Consider the following 27,840-nt stretch of genomic DNA (forward strand, 5'->3'; position numbering starts at 1 on the left):
CATGTATCACAGGAATATTCTCTTTCTAGGGCTTTGAAGCTGTGCCGCTTTATGTGATGAAGACCTGAGTAGTAATTAAATTCCTGAAGAACTGCCAAGTCTGCTGTTGGCTGAAATGGGGATGTTCCAGGCTCTGGTCATTGAGTTGCGGAAAAAAGAATGTTTAAACATGACACAGTGAGTAGAGAATTGTATGTGTGTGCAATTGTATGTGTGTGCATGTATCCGGCTGACAAGTCTTCATCCCAATTTTTTTTCCCGTTTGTGTCAGATAACTGACTAGATTATACAAAAGAAACCATTTTCCTAGCATGAAGAACTCTCTGTGGTTGTGTTCTTTGTAAAAAAATAATTGAATCATTTATAAAACATATGAATATAGAAGACACAAGTAGAAGCATGTGGTTCTTTAGAATTCCAGTATCTCTCCTTTCCACTTTCTTCAACCAGGATATAAAAATGTGAGTAAATTGGTTGTCTTTTCTTTTATGTGCAGACACATTCAATTTTGCATTGTCAGAATGCACAAGTGGAAAATCCTGGCATTTATTTTCTACCTGCAATTTCTGTGTAAGGATGTAATATGCAAACAATTTAAAAAAATGCATTGACCTAAGTGTAGAAGTATAGAGGCAAATCTTTAACTGATGTAAATTCTTGTCGCCACATAGAAGTCAATACTGTTTATATCAGTTGAGCATTTATCCCACTTATATTGGTAGAGTAAGTCTGTGACCCATCGTGCTATAAGTTTTCCTTTAAATTAAAAGTTTGCTGAAGTGAAAGAAAAACAAAACAAATAAACCTGGTTCAAATACAGTTATACACAGGTTGCCATAATATGATTGCATAACCTACATAAGACCTATAAATGTGGTGATTGCATTCCATTTTTTATCATTGCTGAATTTTTATATTCAACTTCTGTGAAATATTTGAAACTCTTGCTTCTGCATCCTGCCTAACTCAGATAAAAAATATTACATGGTGGGAAATGGAAAACTTCAAGAGACAAGTAATGTGATATAGAGCCTTTACTTTCAGGTTTTCATTTCAAATCTAGCCCAGTTTGGTCATGACAGTTATTTGGCATCTGTGTAGCTTTTATGAAAAAAGTGGGTAATCTTAACCCAGTTCCTAGTGGATAGGCATATCACTAAAACATCTTCAAAATTTACCTCAAATTTGTCCGTTTAAGAGTGCAAGCATGTTGTCAGTTTGCACTGCCACTACCTGGGCTGTCGGCAGAAGCTGGATAGACAGTTTCACTCTTTGGAGTCTGTCAATTCAGTATCTTTCAGTGGTACTAAACATAGATTTTAAAAACTGCTGCCAGAGAGATTTGTCTGTGAAAGGAAATGCTGTCTTTGGAGTTAGCAAGACATGACTTGTCAGTATCTTTTTAGGTCTTTATCTCATTACAAAAGGCAAATGACTTTAAATTTGTCCTGTGGCTCTAAAGTCGTTTTTTCCTTTTTCTTGTAAGGTTAAAGCAGTGGAGACTTCTGTAAGACATGGATAGATGCAAACATGTTGGGCGGCTACGACTCGCCCAGGACCATTCTATCCTGAATCCCCAGAAATGGCACTGCAAGGACTGCAACACCACGGAATCTATATGGGCTTGTCTGAAATGCTCCCACGTGGCCTGTGGAAGGTACATTGAGGAACATGCACTTAAACACTTTGAAGAGACCAAGCATCCCTTGGCTATGGAAGTTCATGATCTCTATGTGTTTTGTTACCTTTGTGAAGACTATGTCTTGAATGATAACCCTGAGGGAGATTTGAAATTGTTAAGAAGCTCTCTGTCTGCTATTAGAATTCAAAAGCATGATCCATCATCAGCAAGAAGTGGTAGGACATTGCGATCAATGGCTTTAGGGGAGGATGTGTATAGCCATCAGAGGACCCCTCCGGGACAGCCTCAGATGCTCACTGCTCTCTGGCATAGGCGCCAGTCTTTGCTAGCAAAAGCACTGCGGACCTGGTTTGATAAGAGTTCTAGAGGCCGGCTAAAACTAGAACAAAAGAAACAAATGGAGGAACTGGAGAGAAAGAAGGAAGCAGCCAGGCAGAGGCGGCAAGAGATGAAACGGCGACTTTTGGAGGAACTGGCGAACACTCCTCCTAGAAAGAGTGCAAGACTTCTGTCTCATGTTCACAGAGAGAACTTGATTCCAAGGAAGTTTAGAGAAATAGCAGTAAGTTCCCCTACCTCAAGGCGAGTGCAAAGCAGCAAATTCAAACAGTTTTATTCCATCCGGCGTAAGCCCTTAATGACTCCTGGTGTGACTGGCTTAAGGAATCTGGGAAACACATGCTACATGAACTCAATCCTTCAAGTGCTAAGTCACCTCCAGAAGTTCAGAGAATGTTTTTTGACACTTGACCTCTGTGAAACTGAAGAACTCTTAGCCAAAACGGTAAATGGAAAGTCTAGAATGTCTGGCAAGTTGGCAAATGGATCTGCTGCTAATGAATCGGGGAAGAATGATAAAATGGGGTCATATGGCAGGCAAAGCTTGCCAATTGGCTTAAACGGTGGCTCCTCAATAAGCAGGAGTTTGGAACTAATACAGCCCAAGGAACCGAGTTCAAAGCACATTTCTCTCTGTCATGAGCTGCACACACTCTTCAGAGTCATGTGGTCTGGGAAGTGGGCATTAGTGTCTCCATTTGCCATGCTGCACTCCGTGTGGAGTTTGATTCCAGCATTTCGTGGCTATGATCAGCAGGATGCTCAGGAATTTCTCTGTGAGCTGTTAGACAAAGTGCAGCAGGAGTTGGAGTCAGAAGGAACAAAGCGCAGGATCCTCATCCCTTTCTCACAGAGGAAGCTCACCAAGCAGGTCCTGAAGGTGGTGAACACCATTTTTCACGGGCAGCTGCTCAGTCAGGTATGCACATAGCTCATCACTGAAACCAGCTGCAGCTTTCAGTGCCAGTGAGCAGAGGGTCTGTTTTTTGTGGAACCACCGGATGTTCAACAGCACTTAGGTGACTCTCTAAGGAAGATTGAATTACAGCACTGTAGTAGAGCTGTTAGGGGTCTATTGGCCTTTTCAACATAAACCCCACATTTGAAGGTATCAGAACGTAGCTGTGTTTTATAACTTTAAGATGATAGTTGCATATCAGATAGACGAGTCCTCGGCCCTAGTGCAAGTTGGTTTTTGTTTTACAAAACGTGTATACTTAATTTGGCTTTTTGTTTCTTTCTGTGCTTTAAAAGGGAAGGGTGTCATGGGGAAAGCGACAGAGACTCTAGTCTTAGCATGCCATTAAAAAAGAGCTTTTCTAAAAATGCATATTTGCAGGCATTTAGAAACTAATCCTGAGAGGTGCTGATCACTCATATCTCTACTGATTTCTGTGAGTTGCAAATGCGCCACATCTCTCAATAATTGGTCCTTTGGGTATGTGTTTTCCCTTGAGTCTTTCACATTACTGCCCAAGGGTCTGATAATAAAAGGTGTACTGAGTGTCTATTTAACCCTTCAACTACCATTGACTTTAAAGTACCATGAAAGTATTCAGCACTTTGCAAAGGATACTTTGCAGGATTGGGCCATAAAAATGAATATAAGAAACTATTATTATTACTGCCATTTTTCAGTGCTGCTTATCTTGAATTAGCATTAACAAGAAATGATGCGCATATTAATGGAGAGTATATCCTTTAGTCCTCTATTTAGAGGCGGGCTTTGGGTTTTCTGGAAAACAAGTGTTAATTTAAAACCATTGATTTTTGAAAGTTGTCTACTGTGCACATTCTCTTCATACCCTTTTCTGAATGCAGGACATTTAGTAAAAAAAATTTCATCCTAGTTGTTTAATAAGAGTTCAATACAGGTCTAGAGTCATAGATGTAGCTACAGTGTTAGACTTCTCTATTAACAACTCTTTATGGTAGGGGTGGGGAACCTCTGGCCCCTGGCTTGCCTGGATCTGGCCTCTGACGCTTGGAGCTCTCCTCCCCCCAGCATTGGAGAGCTTGTGCTGGTACTCAAGCCCCCCTTTATCCTACTGTGGGGATGGAGCACACAAATCTACTTGCTTGGGGTTGGGTTAGCCCCCGACCCAAGACAGGTTCCCCACCACTGCTTTATGAAGTGTTACGCAATAGCATTAGTATTGTTTGAGCTGTTATAGTATATTACTTACGTGTCTCCTGCCAAAAGGTTTATTCGATGTATGTTTCGATGCAACTCCCATTTGCACGTGCTGTCTTGCATCCAAGGTGTTCCCCCACTGTGCTTTACAACATTCTTTCATTAAGACTCCTCTGAGGCTTTAAAGTTTATGGATGGGTTAACTGAGGTACAGAATCTTGCCTAAAGTCTCTCATGGCCAGTGATGGAGCTGCAAATAAAACCCAGAATTCCTCCCTGAAGGTCTCTTGCTTTAACTGGTAGTCATTGCTTCAATTACATTTGCCCTTCAGTAAGTGAACATACCTCAACATCAAGAAATCTTGTTTTTCATAAAGGTCGTTTTCCAGGTTGGTAGACTGAGTGGAACCCAGAGTAACACCAAACCTGCTTGAATATACTCTCCTTCCCTTTCTCTCATTGTATCCTTCTGCCTGCTGCTGCCTTAGTTTTAGTGCTTAACTTTGCTGCAAATTGTTATTGTTCAGCACCATCTTGCAAGACATAAGGAACAGTAAACATTTGAACTCTCTCTTCCACCCACGCTCCCATGAGCATGAGTGATGTCATAGGACTAGTGCATAAAATAGGAACTGAAACTGACCATAGCAGAGAGAGTGAATATAGATAGTGAACAAACTAAAGAAATGGCAAGAAGAGGAGTGAGCCCTACATTAGCTGGGTGAAACCTTGTTAGGGGTTGAGTTAAAACACATTCAAACTGATGTGTGAATGTGCTCTTCCCTTAAGGGAATGGTTAGGGCTGAGGAGGGTTAGGGCTGAGGGGCCACACCTAAAACAAGGTCTAATAGAATCTACTCAGAAACTGTCACCAAGTGGGCAGTAGGGTTGCCAGATGGTTTCAACAAAAATACCAGACACTCCTGACATTACATCACCATCTACATTACATCTTATTTAGAAAATACCGGACCTTTATATTTTCTCATTTCTATTTTTGCAATTTGTTTCCCAAACAGAAAGCTCAAATACTGGACTGTCCGGTTCAAAACCAGACACCTGGCAACCATAGTGGACATGGAAGATGGGGGGAGAGGGTATCTGTGCGTTCCCCACTGAATACTGTGTATTGTGACTGGGAGGGATCAAGGGGTGTGTGAATGAGTGAGGGAAAGCAAGAGGGGGGGGCAGTCAGAGGCAAAAAGCAAGAAAACCAAGTGGTAGCTGGTAAGCCCAGTATGTGTGTGACTCTGATTTTTTTGGGGGGTCTGTTGCGTGTAAGCTAAGAAACTTGTTTTATTTTTGGTTCTTCCAGCATTCGGAAAAGCAGAATGTTATACGTTCCTTGTAAATAAATAAGATTGCATCAAATAAATACCTGACTACTACTGATTTCTCTTCCTAATGGGAATAGCTCCAGAGCCCTGAATTTTGACTAGACACTTGGGTTAAAAAGGAGTAATAGTATTAAAAAATAATTTAGAAGTATTTGAGACATGCATAATAATACTTAGCAGTTACATGGCAGTTTTCATCTGAGGATCTCCAAGCACACTACAAAGATAAATATCATCCCCATATAAGTCACAAAACTGCGGTAGAGAGGTTTAATGACTTGATCAAGATGAGTCATGGTCAGTACGGGAACACAACTTGCTTCCCTGGACTATCAGCCCAGTTCCCTGGTCACTGGACTGGATTGCCCCACTTGCATAACAATAATTCTTTGGCCCATGTGAATATAAATGCCTATACTATAGGTATGTGTATACATAACATCATTTGTGTATAAACCTTTCCTTTCCAGGTCACCTGCATAACATGCAACTACAAATCCAACACCATTGAGCCCTTCTGGGATCTTTCCCTGGAATTCCCTGAACGCTATCACTCTATTGAGAAAGGGATTGTCCCCGTTAACCAGACAGAGTGCATGCTGACAGAAATGTTGGCCAAGTTCACAGAAACAGAAGCTCTGGAAGGGAGGATATATGCGTGTGACCAATGTAACAGTAAGTGAAGTGCTGATGCTTTACCTGCAGCTTAGATACACTGTCCATTGTTCCTGGTAAGAGATGTTCATAGTGCACTTTTGTGTGGGGGTGTGAGAATTGGTACCTGGATGCATGTGTGAGAGGGAAGTGTGTTTGCTATATTTTTTAAAAAATGCACATCCTTCATCGCTACTCTGTTCTGATGCAGGTTCTTCCGCTTGATAGCTTCTGCAACTTCTGTGTACCAGTTCAGAATTGATCAGGTGCTCTTTTTATCATGTCTTACATTCAGCAGCACAGATTGCTAAGAATATATTTTGATGCACTTGGTTGCTTTTTCTGCCCCACTTAAAACAGTCACAGTAATTTTTTTGTGGGAGGGGGAAGTGTATTTGTGGAAGAAGACACACAAGGAAGATTATCATCTTTTCTTTTCTATCATGGCAGCGATGAACAAACTATCCTGGCTAGGTGCAAGTGAAAATGCTGCTTTGTCTGCAGGAGGCTCTCCCAGAGCTAAAAGTATTTTGTCGACAAATGTGCCAGCAAATAGCATTTACATATGCTGACTTCTAGCAACAGGGCTGTATTGTGTAGGCTTAACATTATGTCTCCCTCAGGAAACTATTATGTCTCCCTTAGAAAACTATTTTGAAATAACTCCCAAAATAACAATTTTGAAATAAGCTTATTCCCTGAGAAAAGCAGGAGTACAGATTTTGAAATAACCAGCCAATTATTTTGAAATAGTGGCTTGGTAGTGTGGACACTTTGTTTATTATTTTGAAATAAGCGGAGTTATTCCGAAATAACTCCCTAATGTAGACCAGGGCTCAGATGCTGTTGATGAGCATTTTTTGTCTCTGCAGCTGTAGCTTTCAGGCAGAGTGGGCCTTTTAGAACTAGGTTAGAGAGAAGAGGTGCTCATCTTTCTTTGTAACTAGTAGGTGTCTTTAGCAATGAGCTGAAATTGTTATTTGAATCGCAAATTAGTGTATTATCTCTTAAATGAAAGTGTGCATCTCGCTTCTCTTGGTTAGAATATCTCTCATTAACTTTCCTGGTGGTCTGAGCATTAAAAGGTTAGATGAGTACTGCAGAAAACATTCCAAGAATACTTGCTTACATTTTTGAATGAAGTCATTTTGAGCTTGTAAATAATCATGAGATTTAGTTATATTGGCACCTGTGTTCACCAAAACAGAATTTCAGATTCTCACATGTGGTTATTTCTGATAGCGTAATTGTATGTTCATCCAGTGGGGAGGAAATAGTGACTTATTTGACATATCGCGACTAATCAGTACAGCCGAAATAGCAAACGTTTGTGAGAAATGATTTGCAACCAGTATTTTTAATCAGAAATGTATTAAATACTTTCAAATAATCTGAGGAAAAAGCCATCTGGATGTGGATAGTCTGTAAGCAAAAGAGGAAGCTAATGTCATTAGATAAATTATTTGCTGTGAATCAGTCACACAATTTGTTCATTTTGGCTTGCATCTTAGCCTTGTTTTCTGCAGTTCTTGTTTGTGCAGACCAATGTACCAATGTACTGATGTAGGTGCTTTGTAGTTAAATCAGATAAGGAAGTATTAACTGGTGGGAGAAAAGGAAGCCAGAGCAGGAGGCAGCTGGTCCTACCAGTAGATGCCAAAAATCATTGGTGGTACTGTCTGTCAGAAGTGATTAAAGAGGAGGAGTACCCTATCTGTTCTGAATTGGTGCAGTGAGATGCAGAAATCCAATTAACAGGTACATTTCTGTTTGGAAGCTGTGGCTGTCACCTGTCCATTATTTTCTTTCTATAGCTGTGTCCCTGTGCCCTGAAGAAGGTTCCAATTAGGAACAAAATATTTTTTCACCTTGTATACCAGCTTCTGTTAATTTTTTAAATAATGGCTTTACCATGGAGTAAACTTGCTCCCTTATGCAGGCACACTTGCCTTCTGCCCTAACAGGACTTAATATCTTGTTGAAAGCTCTCCTCTCTAACTTGATTAATATGAATCTCTTCCTCCTCTCTCTACTGCCCCCTCCCACCAAGATAGATAGACCAATTAATCCTGCACTTCACTATCTATGCAGTATGATTAGTGGGTCAAATCAATATGTCAGTAGAGCAGTGCCAGATTTTGCAAACTGATAGTCGGTCCTTTTGGATGGAGGTAAAAAGGAAACTCTTGAAGACAGGAATGGATTGTATAATGTGTTGCATATAATGCTTAACCTCTAAAGGGATTACTAAAAAAAACACACACCCCTTTTGGTAATTCCTTCAAATTGAAAAGATTGTTTTAATATTTGCTGTTTTACCCCTTTTAAAAAAAAAGCAAAATGAAATATCTCACTTCAGTCTCCTGAGAGACCACGTATGCCACAAACATTTAAGATAGCCAACAAGCCAAAATTGGTTGGAATGCTGAGTTACAGAGGAGGCTGAGTTAGTAAAGGTCTCTGTATTCTCTTTATGGAAAAAATGAAACACACATTTCAGGACCTTTGCTTTCCATTGGTGAGGATGGGGTTGTTTGCTAGTTATATGTGATAGTGGCTTTTTATTTTATTTTTACATTGCAGTAAAACTATTTTCACTCCACCTCAGTTTGTTAGTAATTTGCTTAAACATAAAAATCACACTCCATTGGGAAAGATATAAATGTTGTTCTTTGTTTATGGTTAAACATGGGATGCAGAGCTTTTTATAAGGATTAATAATTAGAACGCTAGCAGAGTTAATAAAATAGATACAAAATCTGATATCCTTACTCTGTTTTTTTTTTTTTTAAAGTCCTGATGCAATAATGGCATCAATTTTGCCTGTGCAATTAAGCCACTCCGCACTGGACAGGGAAAGAGGGAAGGAAATAGTGAGGGAGGCATTGGACACCAATGGGCATAGTGGTTGATGAATTATGTTAGTAAAAATGGAGAGGCAATCATCAGGATTTGTCCTTTCATTGTAGTTTAATTCAAGCCTGTTTAAGATGAAGTATAAAGAACCCTTCTAGAATGTAGCTTTTTTATAATGTTGTCTCTTCTCTTCCCTCCCCTCCCCTGATAGAGCTACTTCCACCAGGTTTATTGGGACAGTTATGTTTTTAATTTCAAAACAAATCTCCTAGTCGATGCAGTGTTAATAGTGGCTAAGAATTCTTTTCATTCTTTCATTGTTAGCTCTCAAATTGCTTTTGTTGGTGGCAAAGTGTTGATTGTTGCATCTTCATTGTATTGTAATCTGTACTCTGCAGTGGTAGCTCCACTCAGGGCTGTAATGAATCACTCCAGTTAAAATAAATTATTCTGTTCTTGTTGATTGTACTTTATGGCATGGATTACAACACTCTGAAGTGAGAATCAATGCTCTGCAAACCTGGAGTTTAAGGCAGCGTGAGGGGCTAGTTCTTAATTTTATATTCCTGTAGTGAGCAAAATTTTACTTAAAAAATAGCAAATCAAATTTGACAGTGAATGGTTGTGGCAAGGAGAATTGAAGGACCAGTGTTTTAAATTGGCTTCACCCAAGCTCCATACCTTACAACCCCTTTGCTTTTATTCTCCCACTCTCACCTCCATTTTTTCCCCCTAGTGGACCACTACACTTGAAACTGCCTCTTTGATCCAGTCACCAGCCTTCACCCTTTTCTCCTTCAAGTAGCTTCTTAAAACACATTTTCCATATACCCTATGCATCTTATTGTCCTCTCTCCCAGGCACAAGTGAAAAATCTTCCACATGCACATATTGCTTAACCCACAGTAACCACGTGATCTTACAGTGGTAACCTTTGTCCTCAAATTTGTTGCAATTTCTTGTCATAACTTAAACTATCAGCTCTTCAGCACAGGGACACTCTCTTCTGTCTACCTGTAAAGCTTTGTAGACAGTTATGGTGCTGTACAAAACAAAATCCATAATGGTTTTTCAATGAATTGAGGACAGCCTAGCATTATTCAGCATTGAAACTAGAGCATTCAGCTCTATGGTACCAGTCTTATCTCTTATCAGCTCTGTTGTACATCCAGTGTGAAGCACCTTGAAACTGGTAACTGAAGGCATGAAGATTATAAACAGCTCAAAAATGTGAATTTGCACCTATTTTTAAATTATGTGGTTTCCCATTCCCATAAATCCATAGGGTTGGAATCCTCCTGCTTAGAAGTTGCAGATGCAGGTGTTGTAAGCAAAATTCCCTCTTCTGTACCTCTATCCTTATTCCCTTTGTATTTCACTGGTAAGTCTTTGTTATGAGTTGACCTGACTAAAAAAGGAGGAGGAAGGTTTGTGATGTTCCTCTTCCTCTTTTGAAGACAGGTTATAACCCAGCCTATGTTTTATGCCATTCTTAAACTTTTTTGTAGGCAAACGACGGAAGTCTTCTCCTAAACCTCTTGTTCTGAGTGAAGCTAAAAAGCAGTTAATGATCTACAGACTACCTCAGGTCCTCCGGCTGCACCTTAAACGATTCAGGTGAGCTTTGTGGGCTACAGGTAGGGTTTAGCAAGTGAAATAATTCCATGAAAGACAATGTGCTTCATTTTGGAAAGGAGTGGTTCATACTCACTATGAAATTCTCTCCTTTTTCTTCATAGAGCGAGCAAATGAAATCTTATATGCAGAAAATATTTAATTTGCAGCAAAGGAGGCTTGTGTACTCAGTGTAATGGCCTTATTAAGATGGGTAGCTTGCTCTGAACTGAAATCTCTGCTACAAGTCCGGGTTATGATTTCCCCAGCTCATGTGCACATGCTTACAAGTATAAATCATGATGCAACCACAGTAGCATGGGTTATAGTACAACTGAGCCATGTCTAGTACAAATTCACTTGAAACTGACGAGTATATACTCTGCTGAGCTCAGTCATGCTTCGTACTGCCACTACTCATGCTACTGCCACGGAACTGCTGTTTATACTTGAACTATCTTAATGAGAAGTAGTATGAAGGTGTATATACAAGCCGGAGAATCACATCCCTATCTTTGTAATGTGGATGTAGCCCTGATGTTTTTGCAACTACAAATACTGGTTAATTGATTAAGGATACTCATGTGTACTATATCAATACTTTGTGCAGTGCATTCAGTGCCTTCCTGAATTTGCAGTAGCCTGAAACAGCTCCAAAAGGTGTGAATTGATTCTTTTGATTCAATGGAGTTTCTGCTTATAACCATTTAGATGTCAACATTTAATATCTATTTAAGTGCTGATCAAAGCACGCAAAAAAAGATGTGGTTAATCATGAAAAGTTGCACTCTGTTATAACATCTCATTTTGGAAACACTGTAGTAGGTCTTCACCTATGGATCTTGTTCTCCTTGTTATTTATCTGACCTCTACTTTTGCCACTTCTAACTCATTGTTATAGGAAATGTATCTGTTGTTGTTCTTTCCCCCTCATAATGTAGCACATGTCTTTTGGATTAATAAACCCAGCAATAGTGTAATTGTTTTGGGGGAGTATCATATTTGGGGAAGTTTCTATTTGTAACTCTGAGTCGGCAACCTATGGCTCACTAGAGAGCTAGATATGGCTCTTCTGAAGCTTCAGCCCAGCCCACCATTGCTCCTCCCAGCAGCAGGGAGCTTGTGCTGGCTCTACAGTGGGCCTGGGCAAAACAGTCCGGCCACGGACACAGCAGGGAGCCCCCAGGCAACCTCCCCTGCATGGCCTACCCCCACACACCGCTCAGAAAAGCAGCTGCGGGGCATTTGTTTTTCACAAATTGTGAGCAGGGAGGGGAGAGGAACTGGTGCCTCATGGCTGCTACCACCCCAAGCACAATCTCATTGGCCATTTCTGGCCAATGGAAGCTGCCTGTTTCAAGAACAGGCAGCGCGCAAAGCACCAAACCTCCCTCCCCTCAGGCTCTTAGTCACCGAGCATATGGCCATGCAGCCTGGGAGACGGGGGAGGCTCCTGAGAAACATGCTGGTCTGCTGACCTGAAGTCTTACCGGTAAGTGTCCTGGCCAGAGCCTCTCCCTCCCCCACGTAACCCAAACCCTCTGCCCCCCTCCCGAGCCTATACCCCTTCCCACACACTTCACCTCAATCCCCTGCCCCAGATCACAATCCCCACTTAGGTAACAACTCATACCCCTGCCCTAGGTCACTACCCACACCCCAGCACTGTAATCCCCTACCCTAGGTCACAACTGCATCCTTCACCCAAACTCAGTGTCCCTACCCCTGCCATAAATAAAGACCAATGTTGAAACCTTTTGTGTCAGGAATAATATTTTACTTTATTTAAAAATGAAGCCTGGTCAACAAGCTCCCCATTTGGCCATAGCATCATAAACACCTCTGCACCCCCTCATACACCAACCCATAGCTCATACACCTGAACCCCCTGCCCTGAGCCCCTCATACCCCCATATTCCCAAACTTCTGCATCTCCAGTCCCATGCTACACTCCTGCACCCCCTTCCCCATACACCAACCCTGAGCTCATCATACACCTGAGCCACCTTCCCTGAGCCCCTCATACGCACATATCCTCTGCCCCCTGCCATAAAATTGACAGAAGACAGCCTGAATGAAGCTGGATTTGACCATTTATGATGTAAATGTTAAAGAAATGTGTGAAAAGATGGCAGCAGAAGTCCCATTAAATAAAGTCTGTGAGTACGTTTCATTTACGCTATTATTAATCATTGTCAATTATCAAGACTATTAAGTTGTATATTTTCAGCATGCAAATGGGCATTTTTATATGGCTCTTTGTTGACCACTTGTTCTGAATGTTGATGTAGTTTGGCTCTTTGGTTTGAAAAGGTTGCTGACCCCTGCTATAACTGAATCTGTAAGTGGTGCTCAGATACCACTTATACGGGGCTATCGTACATTTAGCATTTCCTGGAATTATTTCAAACTATAATAGACTTCGGAGTAGGAGCAAGAAGAAAAACATATTTTAACATCTGCCTTTCCCCAGCATTGAAGATGCTTCAAAATCTCTTAACAGATCCCCTCCCCATTCTCTCACAACCCCCTACAGCCTTATTTCTTTGTAAATCCCTTGAGTGTCTGGGGGGCGTTTATTTTGATTGCATGCATTTGTGTTGCAGGTGGTCTGGACGTAATCACCGTGAGAAGATTGGGGTCCATGTCCTCTTTGACCAGGTATTAAACATGGAACCTTACTGCTGCAGGGACTCTCTCTCCTCTCTTGACAAAGAGACCTTTGTCTATGACCTCTCCGCTGTGGTGATGCATCATGGTAAAGGGTTTGGCTCAGGACACTACACAGCATATTGCTACAACACAGAGGGAGGTGCGTGTGCCTTATTACTGGGGAAACAGATTTTAAAAGTCTGTTTAATATTGTGTTCCATAGACATAGTGTATTTTAAAGATTTATGGTCAGAGTTTTAAATAACATTCCTTGCCGTTCCGTAGCATGTATTTGTATAAGGGCCAAAGACTGCTTTTCCTTTCCCTTCTCTGTAGCTCACTGGGATTGCTTTAAAGCTTGCTTTGTAACATCAGTGTTTTATTCTCTTGTGCTAAATAACTTGATTGTGCTGCTCTGATTGGCATCTTTCTGATCTTACTTGAGATGGGGAGATAACATAGAAAATGTGCAGAAATTAGAGCTAGACTGTTCTTGAATAACATCCACAGTGTTTTTCTAATGCCTGAACACTTACCTCTTTCCACAGCATGAGTATTGATTCTACTCTTCCCTCCCTATTTATGGAGAAGGGAGAATTATAATTGTGAGGAGTTTTTTAGACTAGAATATAAAATCAGGTTACCGTTTAACCACATGGTGGGTACACTAGGTTAATAGCCTAGAAATGCTATAAAGGCCTACTAACCTGGAGTCTCTTCCCAAAGTGTCATCAGGTTAAAACACTTTTCTCCCCCTTCCCTGCCAAGTACTATTTCCTGTGATTTGTCTTTAGGGATTGTTTATCAGAGAATCAAAAGGATTGAAGTCCAGTTACTAATGTCCTCTTTCTTCCTTTGGTTCCTAGGTTTTTGGGTCCACTGCAATGATTCCAAACTGAATGTATGTAGTGTGGAGGAGGTGTGCAAAACCCAGGCCTACATTCTTTTTTACACACAAAGAACAGTGCAGGGCAATGCAGGAATCTCAGAAACACAACTCCAAGCTCAGGTGCCGTCCAAAAACAGCGATAAGGACAGAAGACTGACATTCCCATGATGGGAAGCATTAATAACTCAACTGACTCAGTTTTTTAAACCATTGGTGTTCACACATCTTTCCTCGTTGTAGGAATAAAGGCTTACTGCAGGAACAGATCAAATCACCATGTTTGCCATCCCAGGAAAAATATGCATCAGGCTGTGCAGTTCCATCATACAAAATTGTAGTCAGAATCTTTTTATTTTTAATTGGTAAACCACACTTTCCTCAAAACAGCCACAGATGCCTATTATTATTCCTTCGTATTTTAAACAAACTAAATAAGGAATGTAAAAGTAAGTACAACACATTCATTCAACCAGAATCCACACCTATCATACTCCCAAAATCGCTAGTAATTAATACTGGATTACAAAAATAATCTCAAGGGGGGAAAAAAGAGGTAAAGTAGAATTTCATTGAACCTTCATTCCTTTGTTGTCAGTTGTGTGTTCTGGTGTGAATCACTTAATCCAATCTCTTTCCACCTGTGTTTATCTGAAAGGCTTCAGTTTCCCAAAATATCTTGAATAAATGGAGTTGTACTTTTCCATAAAGCGTTCTTGCTGGAGTTTTCTAAGGCCCTTTGCCCTAGGAAAACATTCCACCAGGCCTTAATCACATTGTCTGTAACAGTACTGAAAACAGACTAGTACGGTTACAACACCTCCTACTGGTGTTGGAGGAAGGGATGAAGATGCCCATTATTGACGTCCATTGTCAACAATGGATCATTTTCTTAGCCTAAATATAGCAGTGGATACACATGTGGCAGTGTTTTTCTTTAACTGGATTGAATTGACTTGGAAATTTACTGTTTGGATATGGAATGTGAAACGTGGTTCTGCTCTGGAAAGAGATCATGTGAAAGTGGAACCTTCTGATGGATCGAGTCTGTTCCCTGTGCATGTTCAGAATCCTATCTGCAAACATGAGCAGAAAAATAAGTGCAAGGGTTTTATGGGGGGGTGCTACCAGACCAGTTTTTGTTTTATTTTATTTATTTTGTTTGTTTGTTTGTTGTTTTACTCGTTAGCACTACAGTGCCAACACCACTATAGAAAAGTGAGCTGGTTTTTGCTTCTTTTTTGTGCATAAAAAGAATTGCTTTTTCTACTTTCCAATCAGTTACACGTATACAGGTTTGTTGAAGACAATGAGATTGCACAGATGTTATAGAGGGTAGAATTAGGCCAACCACATCTTTATTTCAAGTGATAGCTTGGCGCTCAAGATCCAATTTGAGTTTGCAGAGGTGCAGACTTGTAAAAACATCTTCATACTTTGCAATCTGAGCTTGATATAGAAATCACTGACATGCAACAACACAGGACCTCACGGTGCCGTTTTGCGTCCCTTTTCTGAGTAGAACCACACTTGGAACATTTATTTAGCCTGAGGATTGTACTGTCCATCTTTAATTGTAGAAGAGATCAGACCTAAGAGTTTGAAAGAGATTCTCTTGTTCCCTGTGCAGTCAGTGTTGTGTGGTAGAAATGGCTAAGGTGGAAACATTTTAAAAATCCAGTGTGCCAATGGGACATTTTAAACCTCAAATATTTAAACTTGGAATCCAGGTTTAAAAAAAAAATCTTGAAATCATTGTTTTTTCTTTCCCTACTTCCTTTTATTCGTGCCAGCATTTGCCCATCACACACAAACGGAAGTGGCAGAGGCAGCCCATCCTATTGTTCTGAAGGATGGAGTAAGTTTGGAGTTAAGTTCCCTGAAGTAATACCCTTGCCTCTGCTGCCACTGCCAGACAATTAACCTGTTTTAGGGTATGTCTACACTGCAACACTTATTTTGAAATAACTTAGTCCACATCTACACAGCAGGCAGTTATTTTGAAATAGTCAAAATACTGTCAGGCTGGAGGACTTCTTACTCCAACTCCTGTAACCCTCAGGCTACGTCTACACTGGCATGATTTTCTGGAAATGCTTTTAACGGAAAAAGTTTTCCGTTAAAAGCATTTTTGGAAAAGCGTGTCTAGATTGGCAGGACGCTTTTCCGCAAAAGCACTTTTTGCGGAAAAGCGTCCGTGGCCAATCTAGATGCGCTTTTCTGCAAAAAAGCCCCGATCGCCATTTTCAAAACAAATCTCTGCTGTCTACACTGGCCCTTTTGCGCAAAAGTTTTTCAGAAAAAGACTTTTGCTCGAATGGGAGCAGCGTAATATTTCCGCAAAAGCACTGACAATCTTACATGAGATCGTCAGTGCTTTTGCGGAAATTCAAGCGGCCAGTGTAGACAGCTGGCAAGTTTTTCCGGAAAAGTGGCCAGTCTAGACACAGCCTCATTGTACAAGGAATGAGGGAAGTCGGAGGAAGAATGCTGTATTTCAAAATAAGTGCTGTATAGATGCTCCCTATTTCAAAATAAGCTACGTAATTGACATAGCTCAATTTGCGTAGCTTATTTCAAGTTAAGCAATGAATGCTCTTCTCCCGTGGATGGTTGTTAATCACTCTTAACAACCCAGAAGGGAGGGCGCAGTAAGGCAGGGTAGGCAAGAAACTCTTTTCCTGTAGCCAGTGTAAAGCCTGAGCATGTTTCCTCAAGAACACACTGGTCTTGCTTCACTATCCTGAGGAGTGGGAGTTGCTCAGGAATCAGTTTTCTCCTGCACGTCTGAGCTATGTGTTGCTTTGGAACCTATAATATTTGCCTGGTTTTGTTTTGCTCATAACTATTTTCAGAATTTTACTTTTACTCACTAGAGGCAAAGCAGTTTGAGGAAGTCCCAGAGGTGCTAATGAAATTCTTTTTTTGTTTGTTTTTGTTTTTTTAAAGCCTGATCTTGTAGCTAAGCTTGGAAGGATTTTTTTTGAATTCTTTTGAATTCTGACAGATATTTATTACTTAGGTATGTACTTTTTGGGGGGGGGAGGGGTGGAGGAGCACAACTCAAGGAAATAGAAACAAACTGCATAGATAGTAACAAAAAATTTAATGGGCCAAATTAAGACAGAATGTAAGCAGATTTAACTCCACTACATTCACTGTAGTCTGAATGTGGTCCATGGAATGTAAAAGTTGAGCTCCATAAGATTTTGAAACAAAATCATGCAGTTGTGATTATTAAATATTTATGAGCATAATTAGTTCTTTGATCATGCCAAAAGTACATACTTATTAATCCCAAAATGAAGTGCTAGAATATCTTTTTTTAAACTTTTTGGATCTAGGTAGAGGGACAAGGTGTTATTTTCCAAAGCACTGATTATCCTTCCAAGTCTACCAATATTTTAAAAATGAAATTGGATCAGTTATTTAATGGAAAACAGATTATTTGCTTTTAAACAGCAGATTCAGTTTACCATAAAGAGCGTAACTGGCATATTTACTTTCTGAAAACTCCTGCCGTGGGAACCCTGTTATAGAAAAAGTCTATGATATGAAGGCAAACCACTGTGCCGCATTACAATTGTTACTGCAGTGAGCCTAGACTTATCACTATGAATACTCATCTTTTGACTGAGTGTGTTGCATTAATATTTGAATTCAGGTAGTAATACAGTTGTCACTTGAATTGAATAAGTTGCAGAGAGGGAAGGGAGGCTGGAAGAAGGGGTGTACATTTAGCCATCAGTGCATCAGATTTCCCAAGCAGATTTGTAGCATTTGCTGTTGACATCTTTTGAGATTAGTGGCCTCTCCACATGACATTAACCCAGTAGTGCTGATGTGTGGAGAAATTGCAGTCAGGAAAAAATGACTTACCTTGGTAGGAAAGGAAATAATTATACTTTAAATTAAACTTGCTTTTTCCAACACTGTGAGGTTTCTGTAATATTTAGCTTTTATTTGGAAGCGATAGCGTATAGCATTTTTTATGCTGTTTGGTTTATATTTGTCTACTGCAGGCTTCTTTATACAAGCATTGCTCAGTGCTCCCGCTGTGGTGTACACTGTTTTATAGTGTCCTGGTTGCCAGAAATTCTGATTGGAAGTTACATGTCTAGGTCAATAAGATGAAAATGTTACTTGCAATTACAGTGAAGTCCACTTAAGTGAATGCTTGACAAAGTGTAACTGATAAAATCAATGTAATCCTATGAGTCAAATTACGCTCAGACACTGGCATAGATTTAAAGTAGCTTAACTGAAGTCAATTGAATTACTCCAGATTTAGGTCCCTATCCTGCAAACACATAACATAAATGGGACTACTTGAATCAAGCAGGCAGTCCCATTTATTGTAATAAGACTACTCGTGCTAAGTGTTGGCAGAATCAGGTCCTTAAATTGGTGTAACTGGGAGCAGAATTTGATCCTGTATTTGTAGCTAAAATTCTTGAATTTAAAAAAGAAAAAATTGTGGGAGTAGGCTAACATCTCAGTTCTTTTTAAAATGATTGGTTGAATAGGAGATTATGCCTTCTCTGAACCAGTTTATTAGTTTGATGGAAATCCTTTGCAAAAGGTCTTTGCTGCATATGCAAAAACAAGGATGTTGGTGACCAGATTTTGTAGGACCCTGGAGCAGCAACTCATGCAAGCCTTAAATCTTAGAGTGCTACAGTAGATGGAAAAAATAATTTGGCAACCTTTTTCAGTCCTACTTTTGCGCCCCTATGGCTTTCTAGGAGCCCAATCCTGTCATGTGAAGAGAGTCTCCTGAGAAGCGCTGTGCTGAGCAATGACCAAACCTAATGGGAATTGAATGTAATTGGCACCTTGCAAGATGGGACTCTAGATGTATAGGAAATTGCTGTAAATTAATGAATTAATTATACTAGTATGTATACATCACCTGAAATTTGGAGGCACCACCAACACCTCCCTAACATATTTATATCTTCAGAAAACCAGCTTTATTTCATTTAATTTTTTAAATATGAGAATCTTAAAATTTACAACGTCACAATCAGGTTAAATCCAAGGTCTGCTAAGGTAGTTGGAAAACATTGTTTTTGGCTAACTTCACTACTAGCAAATTAATTACAACTACTTCCTAATACATTACTCTTACTGCCTACACTGCCAAGTTAAACTATGCACTGGGCAAAGAGGCATTTCAGTGCAAAATATTGAAAGATGGTGTTTTTTTGTAGTCTGCTGACTAGAAGAACTCTAGTTTGGTGACTTCAAAAATTATCCCAGGTGAGGCAGTAGATGGAATCATGCATGGTAAACAGTCTGGGGCTGAACTGTCATCTTGAAATTGTTCCCTTTTGGGTGACAGTACCACCTCCACACAGTTAAACACTTCCAGACATCTTTAGTGTAGAAATAAAAATTGGAAATGGTAAAAATGTTAAATGTGTCCTATGGACTCGTAAGCAGAGATTATTTTTGTTTTTAACCAGCAAGGCTTCTAGAATAAATATTGTCTGTGCCCTACAGAAACTCTGTTTCTGATAGAATATGTTTAGTTACTAGTATGAGACACAAGCAAGTAAGTGGGTGTTGACTGATATCAAAATACCCTAGCATAAAATGGGAGAGGTCAACAGTATTACAGAATGAAAAATTTGAAGCGGGGGAGGGAGGGACGGGAGAGATATGGGACTGGGAAAGGGGTTAGTTTTACCTACTGATAAAGTTTTGTGAACTAATTTTTATATGATTAATTAAATTTGGTGCCTTGTATCCAATTACATTTTGCATGGGACCGAAAAGTTGGGAGTTTTAAAAGAATTTCCTCTCTCATCGTTCAAGTGGCAGATAAATCTGTATGTTTTTTACAAGTACTTTTCAGTATCATTGACATTTTTACATTTCATATCTGTATGTGAATGAAAAAAAGGTTCTTACCAGCAAGTTCAGAACTTCGTGTATTTTGGTGTCCATGTCTGAAATGTGTGTGTGTGTGTGTGTGTGTGTGTGTGAGATAACTCAAATGACTACTTATTCAAAAGCAGATCATGTTTTGGGTTTTTAAATTTTCTCAGGCCACTACCAATCAGGTCAGTAAAGTTATCCTCTCAAAGCAAGAACCTTATTTATAATAAGACCTGTGTTATATGAGGGATTAAAAACTCCACTTGTGGCATTTCGGTACAGCAGTAGGAGTTTTGGAAAGGCCTTTCTGATTTAAACATATTGACTGATAATTGGAGAATTATGAAGGAAAATAAAAAAATAGTTACCTTTGCCATGGTTCTATTTGCACAGGTTTACAGTTAGCAGTGTAGCAAACAATCCCACATGTGTGAGCTGAAAGATCTCAATGCAGGCAATACTGTGGTGTTTCATATGCAAGATGTAAGGTTGTTTAAGGTGGGTAAATAGCTCTACTTGAACAGTAGATGGTAAAATCCTAACACCTACTCTGAATGCTGCCTTTTTTGTGTCTAATCTCTGCACCTGGTTTGAGATCAGGCAAGAAGGAGCTGAGTAGGAATTTCTTGCCTGTGGAAATATAAAACCTCACTTGGGTGGGTTTTTGGTTTCTATTACATTAATATTGATATCCATTTATTTACAAGTGGGAATGTGAAGAAGCCTTCTAGCAAGTTTTTAAAATTGTAAAACCACAGCACAGTTTTCGTGATCAAAAACTGCATTTGTTAGTTACTTGTACCAATCTGTAATTAGTTGTCTTAGTTGATTTTGGGGGTATGCCATGGGCCATCCCTTTCATTGTGCTTATTTTATTTTGTGTGTATGTATGGGTTCCGGTTGTTCTAAGAATAATATGTATGGTTGGCCAAAATGCTTTCAAAAGGAATTTTTAAACTGGAACAAGTTGTCTTAAAAGTATTTTTCAACTTACATTTCCAAAAGGAAAAAGAAAAATGACCAGCCCAATGGGCCCGAGACTGACTTTAACCACTGTTAACTATTTATTATTTGAAGCTTGTGCGTGATACAGAATGCATTGTTGCTGTAGCAAAATGCTACAGCCTCAAGGGCACTGTCTGAACAGCCCATTTACTGAATTCTGTTCAAGTTGGAGTTTGTGATAGGGAAGGAGTACAAAACAACCCACTGACAAAGTTGATGTGACCACTGTAAAACGTTTTGGATTATATGTAGACGAGGCAGGGAAAGTTTAATGACAAAGTGATCTAGTGTGTCAATTGAATACTTTTTGTGTAGGTGGGTGGCTTGGCAGCAAAGGGAATAAAATCCAAGAATGGAATTTGATTAACAGCAAAATCCTAGCCATTGAGGGCCTGCAGCTTACTTTTTGTAGACTGAATGGTTGTGTATTTAATGGAAAACTGTTCCTTCTCTGAAACTATCCACTCATTTCTCTGAAAAAATTTTAAAAATATAAAGGGAGTCACCTGCTTAGATCCCACAATAGTCACTGTGTCAACCTGTTGTGACTACCAGGAGGTAAGAAAGGAATGAATAAACAGAACTACTAGCTTGCACTTGAATTTAATGTTTAAAAGTCATGGTTATGCATTTCAGGATAGAAAACTGTTCCCTTGGGGGGGAGAAACTCCTCTTTTCATGTTAAAATGAAACTCTGTAGAGAACTTTCTGGTGCTGTCTCTTTAGCTCAACAAGCAGAAAAACATTCTAGAGCCTGGGATGGAACAGAATTTAGTGCACTTGTCTTAAGAGCTTGTCTAGAGTGTGGGGTACTGTGTGCTCTGGGAGGGTAATTTCTGAAGTGTATTACTATGTTGCACATGAATGTGCCTGGTCTACACACATTTGTACCAGTATAATTTTTGGTGAGAATTGTGTAGTTTTGAGATTTTTTTTAAACAAATACAGCGATAGACCTTCCTCCATGTGGGTGTAGTTAATATTAGACAGAATGCTTAAACCACTATGTCTTATCCCCCTTCTCATTTGTGGAATAAACTGTGATAGAAGTACATATCAGTATAACAGCAGCCACACTGGAGTACCATTTAGCTATACTCTTAGGCTACGGCTACACTGCAGGCTTTTTGCACAGGTTCTTGCGCAAGTAAATTTACAGTAAAACGTCGGAACAGAGGGCTTCTTGCACAAGAGTTGTTCCTCTCTCCATGAGGAATAAGCCCTCTTGTGCACGAAGACAGTGTGGATGGGAACTGGGGTTTCTTGCGCAAGAAATGCCTATGGCTAAAATGGTCATCAGAGCTTTCTTGTGCAAGAGAGCATCCACACTGCCATGGATGCTCTTGCACAAGAGCTGTTCTTCCTGAAAAAAAGAATGCCTCTTGTGCAAAAACGGAGCCTCATTCATTATGCAAATGAGGTGGCAATATTCTACATTTAGCCTTATTTGCATTTTTTTCACAAGAGGGGGCAGTGTAGACATAGCCTTAGATTAAACCATTACAACCTTTGGGTGTAAACATGGCCTACAACTGTGTCAAAAGGGACAAGCTAGGGCCTTAGGTGAATGACTTTGCTAGGGTTTGCTGCACTCCAGTCTAGAATCTGTCCCTTAACTTAAATGGCCCACATGCACCCAGGCACCTTTCTGACTGGGTAAGTAGTGTCACCTTCAGTCCATCTAACGTCAGTACTGCTGACCTGGCAAGGTTATATATGTACACTCCTGCCTAATCTTATTGGAAAATTCTTATCACTTGACAGTACTACTCAGCCCAGCAATTAACATTCACATAGGAACAGAATTCCCCCTGCCTTAAAAACTATACAAAAATGTGAAAACAACTTTGAGTTAGTGTTTGAGGGGCCTCTCAGAGGCTGGCTGCTGCTGACCAAAAAGTAACTTTGAGCCTGGCACCACACACTGACCCATTTTCACTTAACTTTGGATAACTAAATGCCATAACTATTAGTGTTGGTTAAAGAGAGTTCATGAGGAAAAACGTAAAAAATAGCTAAATTGTTTGCCATACATAAAATCTCACTTGGTGTTTTTAATAATCTTCCTCTTTTTTAATGTTTTAAAATCCAATTTAAACATTCACAACAGCTAAACTTTGTTTGGAAATCCCCACTCAAATTTCTAACTTGTCTATGGAATAGTGATTGTTAGAATTTTGAAAAGCCCTTGGATTGGCCTAATTTTTCGACCATTAATTCAATAGGAATTGCACCATTGTTCTGTTTTAACTGCTCCTATTGAAGTCAAAGTACTCTTGAAAATCCCATTATAAAGTAATTCTTTGACTATTCCTGTATCCTAGTGCTTGGTAATCCTTGGAAGGCTGCTGTCCTAAATATTTGCAAAGGTGGGAAAGAACAGTTTTCTTTTAACTAAACGTTCTCTTGAAAGGGGAATTTAAGGATGGGTGCTTCTTTGCTGTCTCAATGTGAAGGAAAAAAAACTTGGCCAGGTTGTTGGCTTGGCCAGGGACTTGTATGGTGTCTTTAAGTGAAAGCTATGTGTAGCTGCAGGTGTGTGCTACCTGATCAATAATGGCATAAGCTGACTGACACCATACTCTAATACTGAACAAAACTATCTTAGCTGAAGGACTTTCAGAGGTGACAGCTGAGAATCCAACTAGTTGCTGGCTGCCAAGCCAGCTCAGTGCACAAATGTATTGAAGGACTGCTCCTAATCTTATGTAAGTTACACTATCTCTATTTCAGTCACAGGCTTATGAAGACAACATTCAGTAACTCATCATGATAGAATTAGGTATTAGAGCTGCATAACTTGGCCCAGGCCTGAACCCAAACCTTAGGAAGAAATTAGGGTGTTTATAATTTTTGCTTGCAGAGGATATGTTCTAGTTTAGTGAGACTTAATTTCACAATGTGCATCCTTTGCTGAATACTGAACTACTTGTTCTGAAAAACATAGGTAGAGATTACTTCCAATTAACTTAGTACTTGCTAAAGCTGCAAGTGGATTGTTTCCTCCAACTGCTCTGACAGGCCCTCACTTCTCCCCCATCAAAAAAATTAATCTACAGGCTGTGTGAGGTAGGACTCCTCTGAATACAGTAACAGATGAACTCATGCATAAAATTCCAAAGGATCTGAAGCCATGCTGCAGTGGTGCTGCATTATGCTCAGGGCCAGAACATGTGCTACTATTTGTGTAGCTGCAGCACAACAATGCACCTGACTAGAGCTAGAAAGTAGCACTGTTTCTGAGCATATCATCAATTTGACCTCCCATGGAATAGCCTTGCCACTAATAGCTGGATTCCAACAACTTCATGGTGGCAACTGCTAGAATAGTCCAAGGCACTAAAATGCTATGCAACACCAAACAGCTTCTTCCCCAAGTATAACATACAATCCTAATTCCTCCAAAAGAAATGCACCAGCTTTATCCTGTCTGAACATTATATGTGTACATTTCTGGTGGTTAGAGTTTACCTAGGGCTTCTTAAAATTTTATTTTCCCTTTGAATAAATAGCTGACAAGTCCTGCTTACAACACAGGATTGGGACTTGTTCCTCTTTTGGGTGTGAAATATGAATCATGTTTTTATGATTTTTGTAAATCTTTACTCTTTTTTACACCTTGTTTTGTAAACTGAAGTTTCCTATTAAAAGAATAAAAATCAGTGCAGTAGAATGTCATTATTTCACACACTTTACATAGACATACAGAATTAAGCTCAACATATAGCAGCTTCACAAGTCTTGAAAATATAACTGAATAATACACTGAGCTCAGTTGAGTGAACTGAACCTACAGCAAACATCTCAAGAGTTAAATAGTTTCTCACTTATCACTCTTCACTATGGAATGATAGCTATGCTTGAATTGAAATACTATTTTAGAGCTGCTGTTGAACTTTCAGGTACCTAGAACAAAAGCAACATACACCACACAATTCTTCATTTGGTCATGGCCACACTGGGATTGGAACCTCTTCAGACTTGATGCAGGTACAATTTATTCACAACTGCAATTAAATATCAGATAAAGCATGGGTTAGAGACAAGCGTGTGGCCTTTAGCATATTAAAAGGGCACTGGGTAATAAGTCACTCAGAGGTAATCATGTTTTCCCTAGAATACCAAGTTGTGAAACATCTTACAGTTCTCTTGATAATGCATGCAGGGTTCAGTTTTGTATGTGAACACTTTTAGGACACAAATACCTGTTTCATAGGGCCTACCTTTTTGCTTGTTTACCTGGTTAAGTAATTTGAACATTGCTGCCTTTTTGAAGGGCATTTCAAAGCTTTAAGATGACCTTAAATCAGTTGTTTGGTTGCCAAGGTTCACTATAATACCCATTATAGGGATGTTAACTAGCAGTTAATTAGCTCATCAAGTAGTTAATGGAATTTCCTATTAGGACAGGTAGTGTCAGCTCTCACTGGGTCTCAGCACAGTCTCCTGCTGCCACTCTGCATTTTTAAAAGGAAGCTGGCAGGAGAGGGCACTAGGTGAATCCCTGGTCCCAGGTCTAAGCATTCACACAAGCTTCCCTTTAAAAATGCAGTGGCAGCAAACAGGGTGGAGGGGGTGGGGTGTTTGTGCTGAGACCTAGGACCAGATATTCAGCCAGTATCCTTTCCAGCAGGCTTCCCTTTAAAAATGCAGGGGAGGGGGAAGAGAATAAGCAGGTAGTTGATAATGCTACCTGATAAGCTCCTGTTTATCAGGTAGTCGACTTTTCCTTTACATCCTTCATCCATTACTGACCATTCAGCTAGGTCAAGACTGTGCTCTACATGACATTCATCAGAAATTTAGATACCTAACAACCAGAGAAGGTATAACACTAATTGCATTCCAGTCATCTGAAGAACCGGGTTGTATCCACGAAAGCTCATACCACCATCTATATGTTGTTAGTCTTTAAGGTGCTGGTAGATTCATCAACTTTTACTAATTGCACCATAAGTGGCACTGTACAAAGACAAGAGCCCTATCCTGAGGCCTTGGCCAAAAAAAGTAGGAGTGAGCAAATCACACTAGTATAGTTTCAGCAAAGCCAGTGTGAAAAGGAGGCACTCAATCCACAGGAAGTGGGAAGCAGCTGATCACCCCAAAGGCTAGCATAAAGCAGTGGAGGGGGAACATCTACAAAGGAAATGGACACATTTATGCAAGTCTTTGAAACTGAGATAGTAGCTGCACAAGAGAATTCTTTAAAAGGTCCAAGGCCTCTAAGTCAGTTATACCTTCCATATATCTCCTCCTCAAAACCTAGGAACTGCACTTCTAGGATCCATTGCATGGATCTCATCAAACTTTTGAATAGTCAGGTAGGACTTGACTACAGCCATTTTTTTTTCTCATGTGGAAGACCATGTACTGCAGTCTTCTAATGGCTTCCCATATCCATTACTGCCCTTTTATCCAAATTCTTAATTGATTAGTTTGTCCCCTTTTGTTGTTCAAATAATAAGGTTGTATTACTACACCTTTACAATGTCATACTTACTGGTAATTGCTATGCAACTGGTGGAGGAGACATCAAATCAATGTCTGTTAAGTTTCGGGCTACCCAGACTCCGGCAGCAAAAAGTCCAACGTTGACTATGAGGTTTCTGAAAAATACAGAGCCAGTTAGATTTGTTGAACGTGGTGTTGTCCAGTCTACAATGAAGTATTTATCTAGAATACTAACTGTAAATGTACAGCAACACTTTCAGCACTGACTGCTTTAAAACAATAACCAATATTAGATCTCATTGCCAAACATACACTATAGCTGGATGAAGCAACAATTTCAGTTTTGAGGGAGAGGAATTTCCCGGTTTTTGTTGCCTTCTCAGGACTTCTATTCAGAAACATTCTGGCTATGCCTAGACTGGCATGACTTTCCACAAATGCTTTTAACAGAAAAGTCTCCCATTAAGAGCATTTGCGGAAAAGAGCATCTAGATTGGCATGGATGCTTTACTGCAAAAGCATCCATGGCCAATCTAGAAGCGCTTTTGGGCAAAAAAGCCCCGATCACCATGTTCGCGATCGGGGCTTTTTTACACAAAACAAATCTGAGCTGCCTACACTGGCCCTTTTGCGCAAAAGGACTTTTGCATGCAGGAGCAGCATCGTATTTCCACAAGAAGCACTGATTTCTAACATGAGAGCGTCAGTGTTCCTGCGGAAATTCAAGTGGCCAGTGTAGACAGCTGGCAAGTTTTTGCAGAAAAGCAGCTGCCAGTCTAGACCCAGCCTCTGTGTTTCCCGTTTCATCCCCTATTAAGGACACGATCGGTGTGGAAACAGGATTTTGCCTGAATTCTTGTTTTCCCCGCCTCTCCCGAGGTAACCATGTGCTGCCCCACTTCAGGCAAGCAGCATTATGCCTGGGGGGAGGGAGGGAGGGAGGGATACCAGCAGGCTCGGAGCTTTTCACATGCAGCGAACAGGATTTAAATAGCCGCGGGAGCGGGCCCCTAGCAGTGGGGGAGGGAAGGACCCGCCCTTCTCCGCCTCCCCCCCCCGCATCCCGGTCACGGCCCCAGGGGCGCGTGGCCTCCCCGCCGCGGGGGGGCTGTCACGGTCCCGGGGGGGGGTCTCTCCCAAGCAGCCCGCCCCCCCGGGGGCACCTGCGGAAGTCGTTCCTGTCGGCGGCGAAGCGGAAGGCGCCCCGCAACCAGTCCCGCAGCCGCTGCCGGGGGGACCCGGGGCTCCGGCTGTCGCTGCCTCCCGCCTGCCCGCCCGGCGCCATGGCTGCTCCGCGTGGGAGCGAGGGGCGGAGATAAAGCGTCACATCCTGTCAGGGCGCGGTCTCAGCACGTCACTTCCGTCAAGGAGGCCGACGCGGGAAAAG

At 40.5% G+C, this 27,840-nt stretch overlaps 2 protein-coding genes across 6 annotated transcripts in view; one reads left to right on the forward strand and one right to left on the reverse strand.

Moving 5' to 3' along the window:
• The window catches only part of USP49 (ubiquitin specific peptidase 49), a 65,136-nt gene extending 40,472 nt beyond the window's left edge, over nt 1–24,664 (forward strand). For 4 of the 5 annotated variants that reach the window (XM_075910353.2, XM_075910355.2, XM_075910354.2 and 1 more), the window contains 6 exons: nt 30–177; nt 1,487–2,900; nt 5,923–6,127; nt 10,471–10,579; nt 13,183–13,388; nt 14,095–24,664. In XM_075910353.2, the coding sequence (XP_075766468.1) occupies nt 1,515–2,900; nt 5,923–6,127; nt 10,471–10,579; nt 13,183–13,388; nt 14,095–14,285 (2,097 nt within the window). In that variant the 5' untranslated portion in view covers nt 30–177; nt 1,487–1,514 and the 3' untranslated portion in view covers nt 14,286–24,664. The remainder of the gene's footprint in view (nt 1–29; nt 178–1,486; nt 2,901–5,922; nt 6,128–10,470; nt 10,580–13,182; nt 13,389–14,094) is intronic. The other variant, XM_075910356.2, reaches the window with a different exon arrangement.
• Nucleotides 24,662–27,777, reverse strand: TOMM6 (translocase of outer mitochondrial membrane 6). Its single transcript, XM_075910357.2, has 3 exons — nt 27,617–27,777; nt 26,503–26,608; nt 24,662–25,009 (listed from the first exon to the last, which is right to left on the reverse strand). Exons 1-2 carry the CDS (start codon nt 27,736–27,738, stop codon nt 26,512–26,514), a joined length of 219 nt encoding a protein of 72 aa, XP_075766472.1. The 5' UTR covers nt 27,739–27,777; the 3' UTR covers nt 24,662–25,009; nt 26,503–26,511.
• Between the last annotated feature and the right edge of the window lie 63 nt (nt 27,778–27,840).

Source organism: Pelodiscus sinensis, chromosome 27, assembly GCF_052426305.1.
Source record: "Pelodiscus sinensis isolate ZL-2025 chromosome 27, ASM5242630v1, whole genome shotgun sequence".
Lineage (NCBI taxonomy): Eukaryota > Metazoa > Chordata > Testudines > Trionychidae > Pelodiscus > Pelodiscus sinensis.

Excerpts from the sequence above, each read along its gene's own strand:
- TOMM6 (XM_075910357.2), bottom strand. The coding sequence starts at position 27,738 with ATGGCGCCGGGCGGGCAGGCGGGAGGCAGCGACAGCCGGAGCCCCGGG. Across the intron at positions 26,609-27,616 it reads GACAGGAACGACTTCCGCAG|AAACCTCATAGTCAACGTTG; the intron begins GTGCCCCCGGGG and ends TGTATTTTTCAG.